The 21,261-nt window shown below is 41.0% G+C and overlaps 2 protein-coding genes across 2 annotated transcripts; one reads left to right on the top strand and one right to left on the bottom strand.

Annotated features, from left to right (window-relative positions):
- Positions 1-67: 67 nt before the first annotated feature.
- LOC139366278 (small integral membrane protein 19) lies at positions 68-8,241 on the bottom strand. Its single transcript, XM_071103575.1, has 3 exons — positions 7,969-8,241; positions 6,927-7,051; positions 68-4,227 (listed from the first exon to the last, which is right to left on the bottom strand). The coding sequence occupies exons 1-3, from the start codon at positions 8,097-8,099 to the stop codon at positions 4,163-4,165; spliced, it is 321 nt and encodes a 106-aa protein (XP_070959676.1). The 5' UTR covers positions 8,100-8,241; the 3' UTR covers positions 68-4,162.
- LOC139366277 (uncharacterized) lies at positions 8,240-10,174 on the top strand. Its single transcript, XM_071103574.1, has 5 exons — positions 8,240-8,450; positions 8,580-8,765; positions 8,862-8,961; positions 9,263-9,393; positions 9,488-10,174. The coding sequence occupies exons 1-5, from the start codon at positions 8,406-8,408 to the stop codon at positions 9,770-9,772; spliced, it is 747 nt and encodes a 248-aa protein (XP_070959675.1). The 5' UTR covers positions 8,240-8,405; the 3' UTR covers positions 9,773-10,174.
- The last annotated feature ends 11,087 nt before the right edge of the window (positions 10,175-21,261 follow it).

The following is a 21,261-nucleotide window of genomic DNA, read 5'->3' on the forward strand; positions in this document are numbered from 1 at the left end:
TACACACTAATGGCAGATAAAAAATAATGAAAGAATAATGAATGCACAAGAATGACACATTCCCAGATTTGTTTGTGTATTGTTTAATCTTCATTCAACCCACCCGCCAACCACCGCCCTTCCTCCACACAATATTTCATGACCGTAAACCCGCCCACCCCGCAGATATAACCGCCGGGACTGCAGGTTATGAGTCAGGCCACGCATCACAAGCGGGCGCAACCTTGAACGCGCTCCTATAAACACATTTCATAGGATAACATCCTACTCAGCTATGGAAGAAAGACGAACACTCTCAGCAGTGTAACTCACTATTCAATAAAGCTAATTGATAGACCACCCATAGAGCATAATAACCATAACATGTACCACCCGTCATATGGTGCACACCGGCCATAAAACACCTAGCCCCTTCCTGTCGCAGCCCGCGGCTGACGAGGCAGTGTGATTGGCTTGTCTGCTTTTATCTGGCTAATGAAGAGAGGAGCAGAGAAGACGAACAAGGTCCAGTTAATCTGGGAGACATTTTAAGGGGCTGAAGTTAAGGCACTATTGCATTATAAATCACCTTAATAAAGAAGAGAAAGGAGATGATGGTCCCTCGTGTTGAAGAGTGGGGCATCGTTTCACCACGGCCGGTGTGTGTGTGTGTGTGTGTGTATTAGTTTCTGCATATTACTCATATTATTGCATATAAATGGCTGTAAGTAGTAGATTATTCAGTACTGCTATATTACTACTATATTACTACTATATTACAAGTCCTTGGAAACTAGAAACATAATGTTTTAATGCATGTCCCTGGGAGACAGATTGTCTTGAAAGTTCCTTTCAGTTTGAAAGGGACGAATAGAGAAAGTAATTTTCTCTGAACTGGCTCTTGGACGTAGAGCGGGGTAGAGAGATTGCCCTGGGCTCTGGCCCACTTCCTGCTTTCAGAACAAAGCCAGAACAAACACAGCTCATTGAGAGCGAGAGCGAGAGAGAATGTTGCATACTAATACATCCAAAACACCCAGAGTTATTTGGTCATCTGCATTCGTTCCTGACTTTTTAATATAAAAACTCAATTATGAAGGTCTTTACTTTAGTCTTATTTTTCATGGCGGCTGTTGTGGAGTTGAAATAAGAATGTGAGCTTGTGTATAATATATTGATGTCCTCCAATGCCATGATCGCCTGAAGCAGATGTTTTATCACCATAAAGAGTGTTGGACAATAAACTATTCTTCTATTCTCCTTTTTCTTCCTCCTCTTCTCTCTCCCTCCCCCTCTTTCTGTGTAAATAAGATGAAAATGAGATGTTTCTCAGGTGAGATTAAAATAGGACAAACCCTGGCGTCCCGTCCTCTTGGTTTATAACATCTCCACATACACTTAGGAACACCTGCTCTTTCCATGACAGACTGACCAGGTGAATCCAGGTGAAAAAGCTATTATCCCTTATTGATGTCACTTGTTAAATCCACTTCAATCAGTGTAGATGAAGTGGAGGAGACGGGTTAAAGAAGGATTTTTAAGCCTTGAGACATTGATTGTGTGTGTGTGTGCTGTTCAGAGGGTGAATGGGCAACTCAACGTTAGAAAGCTATTCCTAACGTTTGGTAAACTCTGTGTATATGAAATGTTATTAATAAAAGGACATGGATTAGAGGAGAGGAATAAGCAGGAGCAAGAACGAGAGAGACTGAGAAAAACAGAAATATCCAAGTCTAACTGTTCTCCCACTTACTGTGTAAGGTAGAGAGAGGGAGAAACATTTGAGATGTACTAGAATCCCTCTCAGTGCTCTTTGGCTAACAGAAAATGACATCTCATTAGCCTCTCCAGGTGATGTATAAGCACAGTGGCTCCTCGCTTTCTCACTGTGAGATGACATTCATTTATCAGCTGGGTTTCCTCTATTCTCTCCTCCTCTGCCTTCTCCCTCTCTTTCCCTTCTTCTCACCCCAACTCTTTCTATCCCTTAATTCCTCTCTCACCCCCTCTCCCTGTTTCAGACTGGTGTTTATTAATAGATTTCTGCATGGTTGGAGACGGTTCATTACTGGGAGATTGAGCCGCTGTGTTATCCCAAACCCAGTGATAAACTCTTTTTAATTACACCTTATGAAACAATATTAAAAACTACCGAGCTGTGCCTAATTTTTTCCACCCCCTAGCTAGCCACAAACAACGGCCAAAGCGTGCGCTCACATACGCACACAGTCATTCTAGGTGACATGCTACCATCCCAAGTGTATTGACAAAAAGTTCCATAACTCTATCATACTCTGCCGAATTTCAGGGATACAAACCCTATCCATTTCTCTTCTCATAGAAAACAGGTAGTGAATTTATTAAGAAGGTGAACAACAGTGTGGATGAAACACTTTGATCCTGGTATTGACCCAAAGCCACCCCTCGGTCATTCTCTGAATGAAGTGAAGATTGGTTCATTTAGACCTCTACCACTAACGACCTCATTAGTCAATTTGGTGACTAAGCAATTAACTCCAGATATTGATTAATGTTTGACGTGAATAATGTTTCTCAATGGGATAGTACTGGTTAAATATTAAACCTATGGTAATGAGCAACTGATTGATTACATCAGCAGATTAATTAGCAAAGCACATGTACACAGCTCATTATCTGGTTAACAGGCTGGTTCACGTGACAATCTTGTTTTGGACTGGGCTAATAAGATAGGCTAGCAGGCATTTTGGGTGGTACCTTACGACTCGGCATAACACAGCAGATGACTCATGGGCATGGCTTATCTCTCTGTTGATAATGGTGAGTCGGTGACATGGATTTAATAACGGCAAGACTTTTATTTATTTTTTTACCATGCTCCTATATTCGCCCAATGATATATTTGCTCAACTCACATATTCTCATTTCAATGGTTTTTAATCTCCATAACCATTTTCCTTCAGTCTGCAGGTTTTTAATTACAGTGGGCCAATAGTAGAGTATACTGAAGTAGACTCTTCTCAGAGGTACAAAAAGGGGTATGCACATGACAAAACTGAATAAGCAAAGATTCAATAGAATGTATAAGGATCTGGCCCTGCCCTGCACTCCGGCCGCTGATGTATTGATGCGTTTAATCAGTGTGCCATTTCTCCTCCGCAAGGAGTAATCATTTTTCCATTACACTACCTCCGAAGGATGTCCACTTGCATTTGTTTGGCCTCTTGGTGTTGTGTTTCTGGGCCACAGCTTTCCTCTGACTAATGTTTTGTTTATTTCTTTGATGGATTAGAGGCCTAGCTTTTCTGTTAGGCCCCTGATGCTAAATGTCACCTTCCTCAATCACTGCCTCCCAAACACCCACCCCATCGTGCTACATTCCATAAAACACACACACCAGTGCTGAGTTTCTGCTCTGAGAATTGTGACATTGGAGGGAAACAAAATGAATTATTATTACAAAAGAAACGAGACGGGACAGAGGGAGGTGAAATCAAGCAAAACATAAATATTTTTCCTTGTTTTGTTTTTTAAAATTATTTTTAATCAGAGTAATAATATAAATGCATTTCCTTTTCAGAAACAGCAACTGGAGTGGGGAAAAGTAAACTTTGACCCGCTCAACATGAAAGAGAGCGACTCTCCGTTTGGATCACAACGCTCCTTGCTGCAAAGGATCAGCAAAACTTTCCCAGGTCTGTTGTAATGCCATTATAAGGATTATATAGGAGGATCAAAAACTTGGCAACAGAACAGTTCTTGACAACCAAACATTTACATAGATATGCTTGATTAAAAGGTTTGTTGTACCATCATTTTATGGTACAAATACATGTTATTTAGAGTTTAAGACAATAACTTGAATAGGTGCTGTAGAGAATTCACCAAATACACTGGATGTGGTCCTCCTAAACCCACTATGTGGCGACACATCCACACCAAAACAATGTTTATTTATATAAAGGCAAAATGAATGCAAAAAAATTACAGAAATGAAAAGGGAACATCCAGTTTCGTTTGACTTGACGACAGTCTTAATCACAGAAACCTTCCTTGACCCTCGACTTCTTCCTCCGTAATACGCATGCCCTCTTCAGGAGTGTAGTAATGTTCAGACTTACCAAAGCCAAAGAGGCTTAAGGGTGAGAGACAGGGTGGAGCAGGCAGGTATGATGCAGGGCCATGCTACCTTACTGGCGTGGTCTCATTCCATAGAGAGCTGAACACTCTCACTCTGGCCTTGGTGCTGCTGCTGGTCAAATTTCCTAGCTGTTAAAAAGGAATAAAGGAGACCGAATTATACCAATTTAAACAGTGGGATAGATTTAGATATATGCAGAACAGTTGGGCAAGCTAGAGTTTGACACAGAGCTATTTGTTAAACCAGAAATATATTTGACTCGAGTGATGAACAGATTTGAGGTCAGTTCTTCGTCATATTTACAATATACATTTGACCACAGACTCTACCATATCCAACGGTGGGCATTATTTCTGCTACATCTATTTTACATATGCATTTCAATTACTGAGCATTTTGTATTTTACTGGGCTGAACTATACTCCAATGTATTTTGTAACAAGATACTTTCAAGAGCTGTAATTTGTATTTTCAAAATATGAAATACTTTTCTATATCATTTATATAGCGGTTCGCCATTTTGTGGCCCTCTTTCACCCTGCATGGTTATCAGAATTCTGATGGCACTATGGTGTGATAAGAGTGTCTGCTAAATGAACTAAATATAAATCTGTATGTGATAATGGACAATTGCACTTGCATGTAGAGTATTATTCTAATGAGCTCCGCCACGAAACAAGGCTTTGTCTAGAAGGGATACAGCTTTGACTTTTCGTAGCAGGTTAAGGAGAACTTACAGTTCTTTAAAATTAATATAGCAGGTTAGTAGAATTCGATTAAGCTGTATCCCATCTATACAGGACACCGAAACAGGGCCAATAATAACACCCAGTGTGCTTTGCAGTTCCTTTTGGAATGTTCATTTTCACTAGGGACGGGCAAAAATTACTAAATACAATTACTAAATACCATAAAGATCAATGTATCAAAATAAACGACTAAATGTAAATTAAAATATGTATTTTGTATTTATTTATTTTTAATTCAGAAATACATTTAAAAGCAGACGGCCTGAACAGAAACAACATTCTCAGTAACGATTACAGAAACGTTTTACTTCCTGACTGTGATATGTTGTTGTTTACCTACCTTAGTTGAATGCACTGACTGTATACAGTGCATTCAGAAAGTATTCAGACCCCTTGACTTTTTCCACATTGTTACAATACAGCCTTATTCTAAAATGAATGACATGATATGTAATAATCCTCCATCTACACACAGGACCCCATAATTACGAAGCAAAAACAGTTTTCTTTAGAAATGTTAGCAAATGTATTAAGACTAAAAAAACAGATACCTTGTCTACATAAGTATTCAGACCCTTTGCTATTAGACTCGAAACTGAGCTCAAGTGCATCCTCTTTTCCATTGACCATCCTTGCGATGTTTGTACAACTTGATTGGGAGTCCAACTGTGACAAATTCAATTGATTGGACATCATTTGGAAAGGCACACACCTGTCTATATAAGGTCCCACAGTTGACAATGCATGTCAGAGCAAAAACCAAGCCATGAGGTCGAAGGAATTGTCCGTAGAGCTCAGAGACAGGATTGTGTTAAGGCACAGATCTGGGGAAGGGTACCAAAACATTTCTGCAGCATTGAAGCTCCCGAAGAACACAATGGCCTCCATTATTGTTAAATGGGAGAAGTTTGGAAACCCCAATACTCTTCCTAGAGCTTTCCACCTGGCTAAACTGAGCAATCGGGGGAGAAGGGCCTTGGGAGGTGACCAAGAACCTGATGGTCACTTTGACAGAACTCCAGAGTTCCTCTATGGAGATGAGAGAACCTTCCAGAAAGACAACCATCACTGCAGCACACCACCAATCAGACATTTATGGTAAAGGCACCTAAAGACTCTCAGACCATGAGAAACAAGATTCATACAGCCAAGACAACGCAAAAAATGGCTTCGGGACAAGCCTCTGAATGTCCTTGAGTGGCCCAGCCAGAGCCCAGAAACGAACCCGATCAAACATCTCTGGAGAGACCTGAAAATAGCTGTGCAGCGATGCTCCCCATCCAACCTGACAGAGCTTGAGAGAAACTGCAGAGAAAGAAAATGGGAGAAACTCCCCAAATACAGGTGTGCCAAGCTTGTAGCGCCATACACAAGAAGACTGGAGGCTGTAATCCCTGCCAAGGTGTTTCAACAAAGTACTGAGTAAAGTGTCTGAATACTTATGTAAATGTGATATTTCAGTTTATTTGTTAAACATTTGCTAAAATTTAGAAAAAACAATGTTTGTTGTGTCATTACAGGGTATTGTGTCTAGATTGATGAGGGAAAAAAACACGATTTAATCAATTTTAGAATAAGGCTGTAACGTAACAAAATATGAAAAAAGTCAAGGGGAATACTTCCCAAATGCATTGTATGTGAAAAAGAACATACCAAAATGAACTGGCCTTGTTTAGAGGTCATGTCTAGATGGGATACATTTGAGTGTCCTCAAAATTACCTAAATGTATGTTTTAAAATCAGAGATTGAAAATATTTCTGTTTCATGTATTTGAAATATGCATTTCAATTACTTCTGAGCATTCAACTAAGGTAGATAAACAACAACATATCACAGTCAAAGCAAGTAAAAGGCTTCTGTTCATGCTGGCTACTTGCAAATGTATTTCTGCATTTTAAAATTCTAAATATTTTAATGAAATTTATTTCAAAGTATATTGTTGTTTATTTTGAAACATTGCTCTTTATGGTATTTAGTCATTGTATTTAGTCATTTTTGCCCCTTCCTGATCATATCATAGGTGAGCACAAGGCCTAACATTGACACATCAGAACAGAACTGAGACTGACAAACTCACCAAGGGAGTACATCTCCAGCTGCTGGCGCAGTCTCACTTTCTGCAGACTGTCGTAGAAGTTGGGTTCGGCCGTGGCTCCAGCGGTAGGCGGCAGAGCAAATATCCTCATGATCTTCCTCTTATTTCTGATGGGGAGAATAGAGAACCACAGTATGAGTCATAATACCGATAAAACCTAGCGGTCAAACAAGGAAATGGTTCCAATCGTTTTTCCACCATTCATTTTTCCCCATAGGGGATTATAGAAGCACTTAAAATAAGGTCTGTGTTTTGTGTAGGCTTAGCCTGGTGTGATGTTTTGATAACTGTGTAAATCTCTCTATATATTTGTATGTATTTACCCCCCCAAAATTAAATGCTAAGTAGCTGCTAATGTGGCTATCATAAAGAACTACAAATGCCATGATGATCTGGACGAGCTTGCCGAATCGAGGCAAAGGCAAGAATCTTTGGATTAATGATCTAATGTTAGCTAAATGTAGTAATTAATAAATTGGCTACAGTTCTTTAAATTGACAATTCTGTGAACTGTCTTCTGAAAGTTTTAAATTGACACAATACCTGTTAGCAAAGGATTTGCAAGGATTTGTAGTCTGCATGATGTTAATTAGCATTTTCGAATTTGAGAGTAGTTAGAGCAGGATTTATTGACAAAAGGCATTTTATCAGAGAGATTTACATGGTTTATCAAAATGTTACGTGGGTGTAAGCCTACACAAAACACAGTCCTTATTTTAAGTGTTTCAAAATTTCTCTATGGGAAAAATGAATGGTGGAAAAAAGATTGGAACCATTTGCCTGTTTGACCGCTAGGTTTTGTGGGTATTATGACACCTCCAATGTTGGGCTCGAGAGGAAGGAGAGAATGAGGCCAACCCGTATGTAATTCATGCATTAGCTGAATGGAAGCTTTTTAAAAGCAACGCTTGTAAATATATGTTACTAGTAAAGGCACACATTTAGTTGTTGATGATGATGATGATGCAAATACTTAACAGTCGGGCATTTGTTGGGAACTACAAAATGCAAAGGAACCTCTTACTTTCTAGCGTACATCAGCAGTCCGAAGCTAACCAGGATGACGAGCAAATAGACATTGGTGGCCTCGTTCCACGCCTCGTGCACGGAGTAGTCCAAAGATTCCTCGCTCTCCATAACCCCATGACCGCCCATTGCGATCAAACAATTGTGAGGCAGCTATTTTTCTAGTTTCATAAATGTCTAAAAATACAATTCCATGCAACAAGCATTAGCTAACTGCGACTCCTACGATGTAAACAGAAAGGTGACGTCGTTTCCGGAGTCGTTCACAAGCCCGCTGGCGAGGAGTGGGACTGCTTTGGGTGGATGAGTCAAAGAGGCGTGCTTAATGGGAGTGACATAAATACTAGACGATGATTGGTTTTTCAACCCCACAAAAGACCTCCCCCGATTACCTTTTTCAAAAGAGGAAGTAAGTTCATTTTGCTGTTACTTGACATGGCGCCTGGAAGTGTTTGGAGATTAATTCGTCACTGTAACCTTGTAAGTAGTCGACTTGCTCGTTGTTACTTTTTTACTTTTGCATCTAGCCACGGCATAAACCACATGCTTTGTCTTTCTAGCTAAAAGAACCTGTCTGCAATGGACTGACTTTATTTTGTGTACATGCAGGCTTCCCTTCGGTATGTGGGGTGCGCGTTATGGCAGCAGAAAGCACCTGTGGCCGTGGGGGCCGCGGCGACCAGTAGACAGTTCTCTAGCGATGCTCCCCCGCAGAACATCAGCCGATACCCGATTCCAAACAAGAAAGACCTGCCATTCGACATGTTAGAACTAATGGAGGAGGTAGAGACCAAGGTAACCTCTAATGTTCCTGCTACGAAACGACACTACTGTGGGGAGCTGGATAACTATATACATGGTGTAATATCAGTGTGTTTTGTTCTTTGACAGGGAGGCTTCCTTCCCAATGTCTTCAAGGTCCTGGCACATCGTCCAGCAGAGTTCCGTGCTTTCTTTTCCTATTACAATGAATTGATGAACAAGGAGACGGGTGTGTGTGAGACTTCAGAAAGTATTCACACCTGTTTTTTGTTTTTTTTCACAATGAAAACAAATGTCTAAGTATTCAACCCCTTTGTTGTGCCAAGCATAAATAAGTTCAGCAGTAAAGATTTGCTTAACAAGTCACAAGTTGCATGGACTCACTTTGTGTAATAAGTGTTTTAACACTTTTTATTTATTCATCTCTGTCCCCCACATGTACAACTCTGTAAGGTCCCTCAGTCGAGCAGTGAATTTCAAACGCAGTGTGTGTCTGTTGATCTGCAATGTTTGTTGCTCTGTCATGTCAGGGGGACTAACGAAGGCTGACAGGGAGCTGATTGTGGTCGCCACCAGTATCCACAACCAGTGTCTCTACTGCGTCGTGTCCCACAGTGCACTGCACCGCATCTACTCTAAGAAACCCACACTGGCTGACCAGGTACATTCTTGTCTCTAGTTTCTTCCTCTCCGGATCTGTTTACTGGTGTGCACTGAAACTGTTTTATGCCTCTATCGTTGGCCCTCATCCCCAGGTGATTGTAAACTATGAGAACGCAGAGCTGTCCCCTCGGGAGCGGGTCATGCTGGACTTTGCTCTGGCCGTGTGTCGCAGCGACACCGTCACCGACCAGCACTTTCTGTCCCTGGAGGAAGTGGGCTTTGACCGGGAGGACGCCTGGGACATCGCTGCCATCGCTGCGTTCTTCGCCATGTCCAACCGGCTGGCCCACCTGACCGACATGAGACCCAACGCAGAGTTCTACAACATGGGCCGTATGCCCCGGGACAAGACCAAGTGGGAGGGAGAGGGCAAGTAGTGAGGTGACAAGGGATACAGAAAACATCACACAGACTTTAACTTTCTTCCTATTGATTTTTATGGGTGACCTAACCACAGACTCAAGAGGCCAGGGGACCTATCTAAGCGTGTGATATCAAATGTGACTGTTTAGTGCTGGTCTGCCACACAATATCTACAGTAGAACCTGTTCATGTTACTTTGTGGAGGTCTCTGGGCTCAATTGTTAACTGAGGATTTTGAAGTGTTAAAGATATGTTAAATTGAGTTTGGAGTGCAAGTATGTGAAAATCAGGGTATATATCTCTGTAATATTCACTCTAGGAAAGGTGTTTGGGATGTCTGATAGTCAGGCAGTAACACTTGGTAACATAATGGAACACTCAATACTATGCAATGACAATAAAGAATATCTTCTGTTTCTCTCTCTCCCTCTGTCAATTTGGTTAAAATAGAACAAGCCCTGCTGTCCTGTCCTCTTGGTTCATAACATCTCCATGTACACTGAGTTTACAAAACATAATGAATACCTCTTTCTCATGACAGACTGACCAAGTGAATCCAGATGAAAGCTTTGTCACGTTAAATCCACTTCAATCAGTGTAGCTGAAGGGGAGCAGATGGGTTAAATATATAGTTTATTTTTATGCCTTTAGACAATTGTGACATGGCCTGTGTATGGGTGCCATTAAGAGGGTGAAGGGGCAAGACAAAAGATTTTAAGTGCCTTTATTTTTAGAATCTACAATCATTAGATGAACCAATTTAATTTTTCATAACCATTGCAGAATTTAATTGTTACCTTTTCTGGCTGTGATGGGTTCATATTCCTGAAGGAGCCATGCAACAAATTACTATGTACACCTCATTTCATTGGACCTAGTAAATAGATAAGCTATGTATTTCAATTTTTACAACATCATAGGCAGTGCGGTTTATAATACCGGTATACAGTAATTTAACAGCTGATATTTTACATTGATGTATGTATCACGTTTTGTCACGTGCACAAGTACAGTGAAATGTCTTTCTTGCCCTTTCCCAACAATGCAGTAATGAATACCAGTAGTACTATACATTTAAAAAAAAAAATACAAACATTTAAGTAGAACAAAAACACAAGCTGTCCTGTTTCAGAATTTACGTGCAGTCCTTATTTAGGTCAGGGAAAAGTTGATTCAAAACATTGAAGTCAGGTCCATGACAATTTTCCATTGTTTTCTAATCTCTTTAAACTCAGTCCCTTTTTGAAGAGGGAGCATAAATTACTGCTAAAGATTAAAACATTCTGCCAACACTGTAAATAGATGTAGTTTATTTAAATGTAACAGTATGGTTAGGCTACAGGCCTGTTAATATGCGATAGGAGTGTGACATCATTGCCTATTTATTCTCAGAGGCTATGCTAAGGCAGGGCATATCATAAAACCAATAATCTATGAATACACTAAATGTTTGTCAATAGACCTGTCATTCAGGGCAGGTGGGGCAGATCTCCTGTTTTGAGCCCCACCTGTTTTTTGCTGTTGCCTGTTTTACATGTTATTTTGGCATTAATACGTGTCACATATCAGTTTGCAAACAATGCAAAAAACAATTGAGTTAATAAAGCTGCGTACAAACATGGTCTCTTTTTTGGGTTCTTGGGTAAGGCAGCTCCAAAATGCAGGTGTTTCAGCCTAGCTCAGTGCTTTCTGTGGTGGTGGGACAGCCACCGCATGGTGACACTATGTCACTGCAAAATCTATGGCGAAAGCTCGAAAATAATAGCCCCTTTGTTGCTGCCATGGAGTTACATTAGAATTGCCCATCCAAGAAGGCTAAAAGCCATTAGCCACAGATAAAATTACGTCAAATCACATATCTACCGTAGCTTTGATTGAACTGATCATGTAGCTAAGAAAGTAATATTACAGTAAGTGTATGTTTTGTAGTAAGATGTTAGCAGCACATGTGCCTCACCCTAATAATTTGGTCCCTTTCCCCCTCATAACTTAGCCTACTGTTCTGACTTGGTAGTGCACATGTACTCTATAGCCTGTTTTAGAGAAATGTAATCAAATATTGTAAGAGCTTTCATTGTCTACTTATATGCCCCCATTATTTATCCTACGGTACTGATTTGGTGTACAGGGAGAATACTAAGTATGGACCATGTTCTGAATTCTGTTGCTGTACATTTCAAAAGTGCTGAACAAATATTTATATTGAGTTTGTCCGTCCTAGCTTGCTCATTAATGTCTTAATCTAAATTACGGATTGCCTCTTATCCGCTCGTTCTCCCCTTATGCCATAGTTTGTACATTTCAATTGACAGTAGAAACCACATTTGTTTAAGCAAGTCAGCAATATCAGCTATGTTTTTTTTAAAGGCAGTAAATGAGGCTGAATGGACTGTTTCACTGTCAGACAAGGCTCGACTGATAGCCGGGTGTAGCAGGGGTAAGGTGTTGGGACTGCTGTTGGGACTAACAGTTTGTGGACACCGTTTGTCACCGTTATAGTGAAATTAATGTAGTGTTTAGTGTTGTGTTGTGTACTGGCTTTGCTGGCATGCATCTTAAAAAAGTGGAGGAGTTTGCCCCACCAAGATTTACATGCTAAAATCGCCACCGTGAACAACAATTAGTCTTTTTCATGCTAAGGCATAATGTCAATAGTTCCAAATGATAAATTATACAGCAAATAAAGGCCGTTATTGTCACCATCAAAGGTAAAGGGAGGCGTTTTCCAGGCAGAGTTTTAGTGCTGTTCACGTGCGCAGTTTTACGACATGTCTGATTTATAACAGAAACATGCGTATGTATGGCGTGCGCCAAGATTATAAATCTCAATATTCTTTAACTTTTCAGAAATGGCACACGCATACGTTAAGGTGTAACCTTTACGCAACAGTTAGAAATGAGGCCCCAGCTCTCTATCTATTGCCTTTCTGATGGGAAGGGGGTAGCTGCATCCCATTATGGTAACCTGAGTATGGGCGAGTGGGTGTGTCGAAAGAAAAGTAGCAGGCGTGTGGAAAGGAGTGGGTGTGTCAAGGAGTGGGTGTGTCGACAGCACTCTGCTATAGGTTAACCCGTTTTGATTGAGCGGTGCTGTATAGAAAGAGACGGGTGAAGTAAAATTAGCCCGGTTCATTAGAAATGGTAGTTCGTTAATATTTTGTGGAAGCCAGGCTCAGCAAGGGAAGATTCTGCAAATGGAAAAGCTTAATGGGAAGAAGATTAAATGTCCCTGGTGTTTATACTAGATTGAGCGGAGTCGTCACTGGGGTCCCAATATCTACGTCCATAGATGATATGAAAGAAAATGTGAAGGGAGGCAGAGTGATTGAGGCCAAAAGGTTGATCAGTCGGAAAGAGGGTCAAAGAAGTGAAAGCTTATCAGTGCTACTGAAGTTTGAGAAGGTTTTGCCTGGAAAAGTGCTGATAGGATTCCTTACTTTCAATGTCAGAGAATTTGTCCCATCCCCATTGAGGAGTTTGGAATGCCATTGAATGGGACATGTAGCTAAATGTTCAGTGTAAAGGAAAGAAAAAACGTGCCAGTGTGGAGGGGAACATGATTACAGAGAATGTGGGTGCAACGTGAAGGTTAAGTGTTGTAATTTTGTGGGGGAACATAGTGCAGCGTTTGGTGGATGCCAGGTGCAGAGAGAGGCTAGAGAGGCTCGGAGATATAGAATCAGTCATGATGGATCGTATACAGAGGCTGTAAGTCAGATTGGTGGAACTAAAGTGCAGAATGATGGAGCTTCTATGGCTGCTCCTGTACTAAGTGGACCTAATGTCAGGGCTGGTGCTTCTGCTGGTCCTGGCATGGTTTCGAGATCTATTCAGAAATGTTGCGAACATGAATGTGCTTTGTCAAAGGACACTTTGATAGTGAATACAGTTAACCTTACAAATGAAAGCTATAAAGTTATCAACATGACTCGGGTTGTGGAAAGCAGAAATATCAGGTTGAAGGTTATTGTGGATACGGTAAAATAGTTATTGTGGGTAACAGATGTTACTGTTGAAATGGTTGTAGACATGCTGAATAATCCTAAGGGTGGATTGTTTCAGTATGATGCAGATACAGTACTGGGGCTTGAGATGTTATTTCAATATTTTGGGGGGGGTGTATGGATTTATTATTAGTAGGGGTTTATTATTTGATTATAAAAAAAATTATACTTTGTAAAATTGTATTTTCTTAGTAGTACAGAATTAGACAGACCATGAATGATTACACACTCCAGCACAGTAGGTGGCGGCATGCACCTTAAACGTTTGTTTGCGGACCACCCTGAAATCATAGAAGAGTTTGTACTTCTGCTTTTTAACCAGATGATTCTGAGTGTCCTTGCACTGTTAGTTTTATACAAATAATTATACATTTTCAGTTGTAAAACTGACGATTGATTATTTTTGATTACAAGTATTTATGATGCGTTGTATGCTTGTGCTTACTGTGACTATCTCTCTGACATTGGCCGCTATGTACTGTTGCTACTTCCCGCGCCGTTGCTGGACAGTAGTGCTTGTCACGCGGGAGAGAAATGCACTGTGTCCTGGTGTTGCCGTTCATGCCCTCCCCATTATGTATCAAGATGACATCTAAATGGTTATCAATATCAGTAATTTCGTGTATAGGCTGCCATCCTACTTTAAATGTTTTTTTTTTACAAGTTAGCTACCGCCGGCGACACGATCTCGGAAACAAGTCGGCTGGCAGGCCGATACAACACCAGCGCACTGGTTACTGGCTCATCGACTCGTGCAACCCAATCAGCCACGCTAAACGTGGATGAGTGTCAGCAAATCTGCCCAATTAGCTGATTCGCTTTCATATTCAATTCAATTCAAGGGCTTTATTGGCATGGGAAACATGTGTTAACATTGCCAAAGCAAGTGAGGTAGATAATATATAAAGTGAATATATAAAGTGAAATAAACAATAAAAATGAACAGTAAACATTACACATAGAGAAGTTTCAAAACAATAAAGACATTACAAATGTCATATTATATATATATACAGTGTTTTAACAATGTACAAATGGTTAAAGGACACAAGACAAAATAAATAAGCATAAATATGAGTTGTATATACAATGGTGTTTGTTCTTCACTGGTTGCCCTTTTCTCGTGGCAACAAGTCACAAATATTGCTGCTGTGATGGCACACTGTGGAATTTCACCCAGTAGATATGGAAGTTTATCAAAATTTGATTTGTTTTCGAATTCTTTGTGGATCTGTGTAATCTGAGGGAAATATGTCTCTCTAATATGGTCATACATTGGGCAGGAGGTTAGGAAGTGCAGCTCAGTTTCCACCTCATTTTGTGGGCAGTGAGCACATAGCCTGTCTTCTCTTGAGAGCCATGTCTGCCTACGGCGGCCATATACCCACTCCCTTTCGACACACCCACTCGCCCATTCTCCGTTTGCCATACCGGTTTCCGATACGCATTAGTATGTAATAAAACCACTAGAGGGAGGTCTACCTCTATAGTTGATCAACAGGACACAAAAAACACCACATTGAAAAGAGACTTCCAGTTCTGCTTCTCTTTTAGTTGAGTGGATGTAAGACTGTCTATTAGCCATGAATAATTTCATTTTTAATGACAGAATATTTTATATTGACCTATCTAATTCACCTGTTAGAAGATCTGAACTATTTCACTAATGAAAGTGTAACAATTGTTGGGGTCCAACTGCTGCATTGTACCAGGGAAAGGAGAACCAGATATGTTGTTTGGTGAGGTCTGGCTGCATGGTCCGGTCTGATCAGGTCTATAGAAGAAGCCAGTCCCCTCCCATCAGGCCTGTCAGCCAGTGAGGCATGGCGTAGGAGCAGAGGAAACGGGACTGCACCGTAAAGCTCGCTGTTTGTGTTTAATCTCATCGCACGTTCGTTAGGTAATATTCCTCCAGCCCAATGACATCAGACAGTACATGTGTGTCTGTACTAGCCCACCTCACAGTCATGAGGACACAGCCCAGCCAAGGGTGTTTACACACCTGCTATCACAGAAAGGACCGGGAGGGAGGAGAGGGGCAATAGGAGGTAGGGAGGGAGTGATACATTTTTTTTTTAAAGAGTTCTATATCTTGAATGGGTCATTGTGATTTTAGCTATACATTGATAGATGTATTCATTAATTACGGGGATGATTCAAGTCTCTGTGCTTGTCTGTGGTCCAGTACTGTGTGCTCGAGGCCTAGTTTATTTTCAGAGACACTATTTTTAATTTTTGTGTCATCTGCACATGCTGCCACATCCAGTTACCTAGGGTGTGGAAAGACCAGAGAGGCTCTAGTGTGTGTATGTATGTGTGTCTGTGTGTATGTGCGTGCATGTATGCATGTGTATGAGTGTGTTTGTACTGAAAATGTTCTCCACAGGTGGTCCATACATAATACTGTTATTAACAACTCAATCCTATGTGTCATATCACTCGAGATCAAACGACTTGACAGGAGGGAAATGGATTATACCAGTTATATAGTACCAAATTAAAAAATCCCTCAGCTCCAAAACTGACCCTCATCTTTCTTTTAAGAGACAAGGCTACAACACACATCTCACCAATACAGATTTATGATGAAATATATGGATCTCTTCAGTATTTCCCATTTGTCCAACTCTCCTATATTTCCTCTTCAATTTAGTTTATTACAAACAGTATCTGACTCATGGCCAGAGACATGTAGTGTGTGGATGCTGATAGAAGTGGTCAGTCATACTGTAAACAGACACTATCGTCCCTCAGGGCAGAGGTTTGGCCCAGGCCTGCAGTGAAACCCTTCATTTAATGTGTTTCTCCATCCATTGACAGCCAGTATAAAACAATGCAGCCATCATGGCGACACGTGGTTGATTGATCAATAGCCTTTATCCATGGGGCCGGGTTCAGGTTGAGAGGGGCGACAGACAGAGGAGCCATGGCGTTAACTGTCCTCATTCGCTTCCTTCCCTCGAGGAAGATAAAACCACTGGGAGATTACACACATGTTGACGGGGCCACTGTTTACGAGGCAGAGAGAGGACAGGGAAGAGGAGATCAGACTATCAGCATGCACCGCAGACACAAATAACTTCCTCTCTTCAGTGAGTCTGTCTGACGGCCACAGTGCGGTACAGTAAGCGACAGATCAGTACTGCCTCCATGGCAGGAGCGACTGAAAATGTTCCCTTGAGAAGGGGTGAGCTTGTGGGTCATGTCATGGTAGATTTGTCTGGATGATTGTGCTGCCTCCTTGTGACCAGGGGTCCATGTAACATCAATTTCAATAGGTCTTACCTGGATAAGACAAATCAATTTAATACAGAAAATGGGAGAAATCTGGAGTTAACTGATCTTTTGAACAGATTTTTTTGATGTTGTGTTTTATTTTGTTCTAGTTCTAGAATGTTCCCGCTTCCTCTCTGTGTGTGAGTGTGCGAACCCCCAGACCCCCAGTAGACCAGAGCTATCCTCAGTTAGAACATAAGTTATGGTTTTGCGGAGTGCTTTTCTTCTGCCTACTCAGGCCACTCTGGGCCTTTTTTTGTTTTAACGACATAACTTTTAGTATCTTTGGATAACTCCCACACTTTCCGTCTTTGGGGAGGTGGTAAGGAGAGGAGTGAGGGGTTGAGGGAGCGTGGCGCTGAAATTTAGAATATAAACCCTCTCCATTCTGTCGCAAGGTTTTGAACTCTGTTATCTTGGAGTTTTTGCTTGTGTTATTTTCTTTTCTGTGTGTAAGGCTGTGTCCCACCCACCCCTGAAGGCAGGCAGCCAGGCAGATAGACAGAGACAAGCCTCTAAGAGATATCAGGGCTGACAACCAGAGGGGTTCCAAAAAGCATTCTGTCCTGTAAACACAGACACGCACACATTCTGCAGTCTCAGACTTGTCTGTGAGCAATAACAATTCAGGTCATTTGCACCAGTAGGTAATTTCATGCGGAACAGAGAACTTGACAGAAGCCTACCTGTTTTCTGTCTAAGCTAGCATCCCCATAGGGTACACAACATAGATGAGGCTACATGTACCAGGTTAGTTGTTTTAGTTGGGGGTTAACACTGTTGGGAGAAGAGGACTCCACCCAGGAGTTACCTTATTCCCAGAGATGATCTGTGTACTGGCTGCTGTTCTTAGAGAGATGGGAACTGTAAAGCCCATGTCATTTTATGAGAGTGCTGCCCCTGCTGTTGAAGCTAACTGTCTGCCACAGTGAACAACACAGTAAGTATGGCCATATAACATTATGGAGACCACAGATTACTACTATGGCCAGTTTCATTTTCATCTGAACACTAGGGATTTGGGTTTGCCTACCAAACACAACTCCATATATGTAGATATACACTACGGTGACAGTGGTGTGTTACGTGACCCTATGGATGCAAAGTGCACACAAACATAATTGCACCCATATAATGTGTCATGCCTGTGCACATGGGATTTCCTTATGCTTTTTAGTTGATCTCAGCGTTCATAACGTATGGTATGTAATGTCATCTCTATTGCAGTCTCCCCCGGTCCACTGGGAGGTGTCAGGGATTCTGGCCTGCTTGGTACCCAGAGATGAGACACTGTGGGTGGGCATGATGGATGGCAGGAGTCCCTACCCACCCATGGTTCTCTATCATCTCCCATATCAAGTCTTCATTTACCTTCCTCTTCACAAGTTTAAATACATCTGCAGTCTCCATGGTATGACGGTAGGTCAGTAATTATGTTCCGGAATGTGAGACTTCTGTGGCAGCCATTGCTGGTGATAATCAGTGCCTCATATGGTCACAATGACATTTGAGTTTAAGTTTAAATGACAGGAAATTCCAATGTTATGTTGTTGTCTAGACACATTCAAATTCACCTGTTGACCTCAGACCACACATAAATCCATGTCTCTGACAAATAAAAAACGATTTATAGGTAAACATTGAAATATACAAATAAACATCCACATCAGTTGACAGCTTCTTCCTTTTCTTGCTCTCTCTGTCTCTCTGTGCTCACAGTATGTGATTCACAAACACACACAAACCTGATCTAGAAAAGCGGGACAGAGGGAGAGGGCTGTGAGGGGGTCCTTAGTGTGGAGGTCAGGGGTGAGAGAGGAGTGTGATGCTCTGTCACGGTGAGAGGACTGGGGCAATGGGAGGCTGGGGGGTTGCATGGTCCACTCATCTCACACGGGGCTGAGCCTGCAGCACCTTGGGTGGTTTTTAATGTGTGTGTCCTTGCAGGGTGGGTGGGAGGGAGGGTGCTTGTTAGTGTCTGTTCATGGAGGAGAATCACCCCCACCTAGTCGTCTACTGGCTAACAAGCTTGAATCTGAATCCTGTACATGTGACAATTAAACACTCTGAATCTGAATCAGGTGAATTACTATCAGAAGCCAGACTAATCAACCAAAGACTTTCCAGTTTTTAATAAAGAATTGTACACCAAGATAGATTTGATTATTGCTTTAAAGATATAAGAACTCCTCTAAACTGAGGAAGCCGATTTGCTGGGAGCCCAAATCTCTCTCTATGAACTCAAAAGGGCATCACCTGTTTGGGACGATATTGGGACGGAGGTCTATTTAAAACATTTTAACCAATTAGGTCAGCTATTACTCTAAATGATTAACATAGCCGTTCACATATCTTCATTTGGAAGGAATGTAAATACTGCATCCTTCCAAGCACGAAGGATGCCACACAGTGCTCCCACTTTCACCAACTATTTTTGATAAACACAGATATAAAACTATTTTCAAAAATTCTGTCATCCCACCTTGTAACTTACCCAAATTAGTATTTTCAGACCAAAGCGGGTTTGTTAAAAAACTATTATCCTCAGATAACCCCCATTGTCTATTACTTACTGTATCCTACATCAGAAACTAAAAGCTCCTTGGGCAGTTCTATCTCTCAATGCAGAAAAAGCTTTTGATGGACTAGAATGGTCATATCTTTAGTCGGTTTTGGGACAGATGGGACTTGGCTCCAATTTCATTAATATAATTAAAACACCATATGCTAATCCCTCAGCCATAGTAATAACAGACGATACCTGCTCTGCTCCGTTCAGAATAACTAGAAGTAGCAGGCAAGTCGATCCCAGCTTACGTCTACTATGTTTTATTGTATAATAAGCCCCTGGCACAGGCATTTCGACAATCGAAAGAAATTACAACAAAATCACTAAATTCTACAGACCACCACATCTAATTATACGCCGACAATATCTTACTTACTTTATCTAGAAAATGTATTTCAATCTCTCCCAAACGCTTTGAAGATCATAGACAAATTCAGCTTCATCTCAAGTTATAAAATAAATCTAACCAAATCTGCCCTACTCCCCATCAAGAACCCGAAAGGGGACACAATTCCTATTTATGGAATTCCAATCATTTCCCATTTTAAATATTTAGAAATATATACAGTATTTCTTTCTTTAGATAAAACAGAACGCTCAAATCAATTCAATCTCAGTAGATGGATGTCACGTTCTGACCTTTATTTCCTTTGTTTTGTCTTTATTTAGTATGGTCAGGGCGTGAGTTGGGTGGGCAATCTATGTTTGTTTTTCTATGATTTTGGGATTTCTATGTTTCGGCCTAGTATGGTTCTCAATCAGAGGCAGGTGTCATTAGTTGTCTCTGATTGAGAATCATACTTAGGTAGCCTGGGTTTCACTGTTTGTTTGTGGGTGATTTTCTATGTTAGTTGCTTGTATCAGCACAGTTCTTATGATAGCGTCACGGTCGTTATTTGTTTATTGTTTTTGTACAGTTTCGTGTTTTTTGTCATCTATTAAATGATGCATTCCCACCACGCTGCGCTTTGGTCCGCTTCTTACGACGATCGTGACAATGGACTAATTACCCAGTTGCTCTAACTGGCAGAATATCTATTGTGAAACTGGATATATTGCCTCTGTATTTTGTGAGCTCAATGCCTTCTCTTCCAGCTATTGGGATAAAATCCACAGTGCGTTTTCAAAACTTAAATGTAAAGGTTAGAGATCCCAGATTAAATGAACACATTTACACAGAGGGAAAGACGTTGGAGGTCTATCTGTTCCAAACTCTAAATTGTATTTCCAAGCATGAAATGCTAGATGAAGATGCGGGAGGAGGGTTGGGTTGGGGAGCGGGATCCTTTTTTTGTTTATTTTCCTTGCATAGAGAATTTTACAAAACTGTTGATGGTGCTCTTTGTCTTATGACTAAACAAATGAACATACAGTATCTGAATTAACATGATTTTTAATGATAAATCGCTACCTGTAAACCCCTTATGAAAAAATGATAACTACTCTTGCTCTTTTATCTGATAGGAGACTTTTTCTAACGCAATAATTAAAATTCCATCGTTAGTTCTAGAATTAGCCAAAATCATTTACATGTCATTCGGTTGCGTTTTCAGCATATTGCAGACAACCTTAGTTTTGGTGCCCCCTGAGTGGCGTAGTGGTCTAAGGCAGTGCCACTAGAGATCCTGGTTCGAGTCCAGGCTCTGGCCGCGAC

The sequence above is a fragment of the Oncorhynchus clarkii genome, chromosome 14, assembly GCF_045791955.1.
Source record: "Oncorhynchus clarkii lewisi isolate Uvic-CL-2024 chromosome 14, UVic_Ocla_1.0, whole genome shotgun sequence".
In the NCBI taxonomy this organism is placed as follows: domain Eukaryota; kingdom Metazoa; phylum Chordata; class Actinopteri; order Salmoniformes; family Salmonidae; genus Oncorhynchus; species Oncorhynchus clarkii.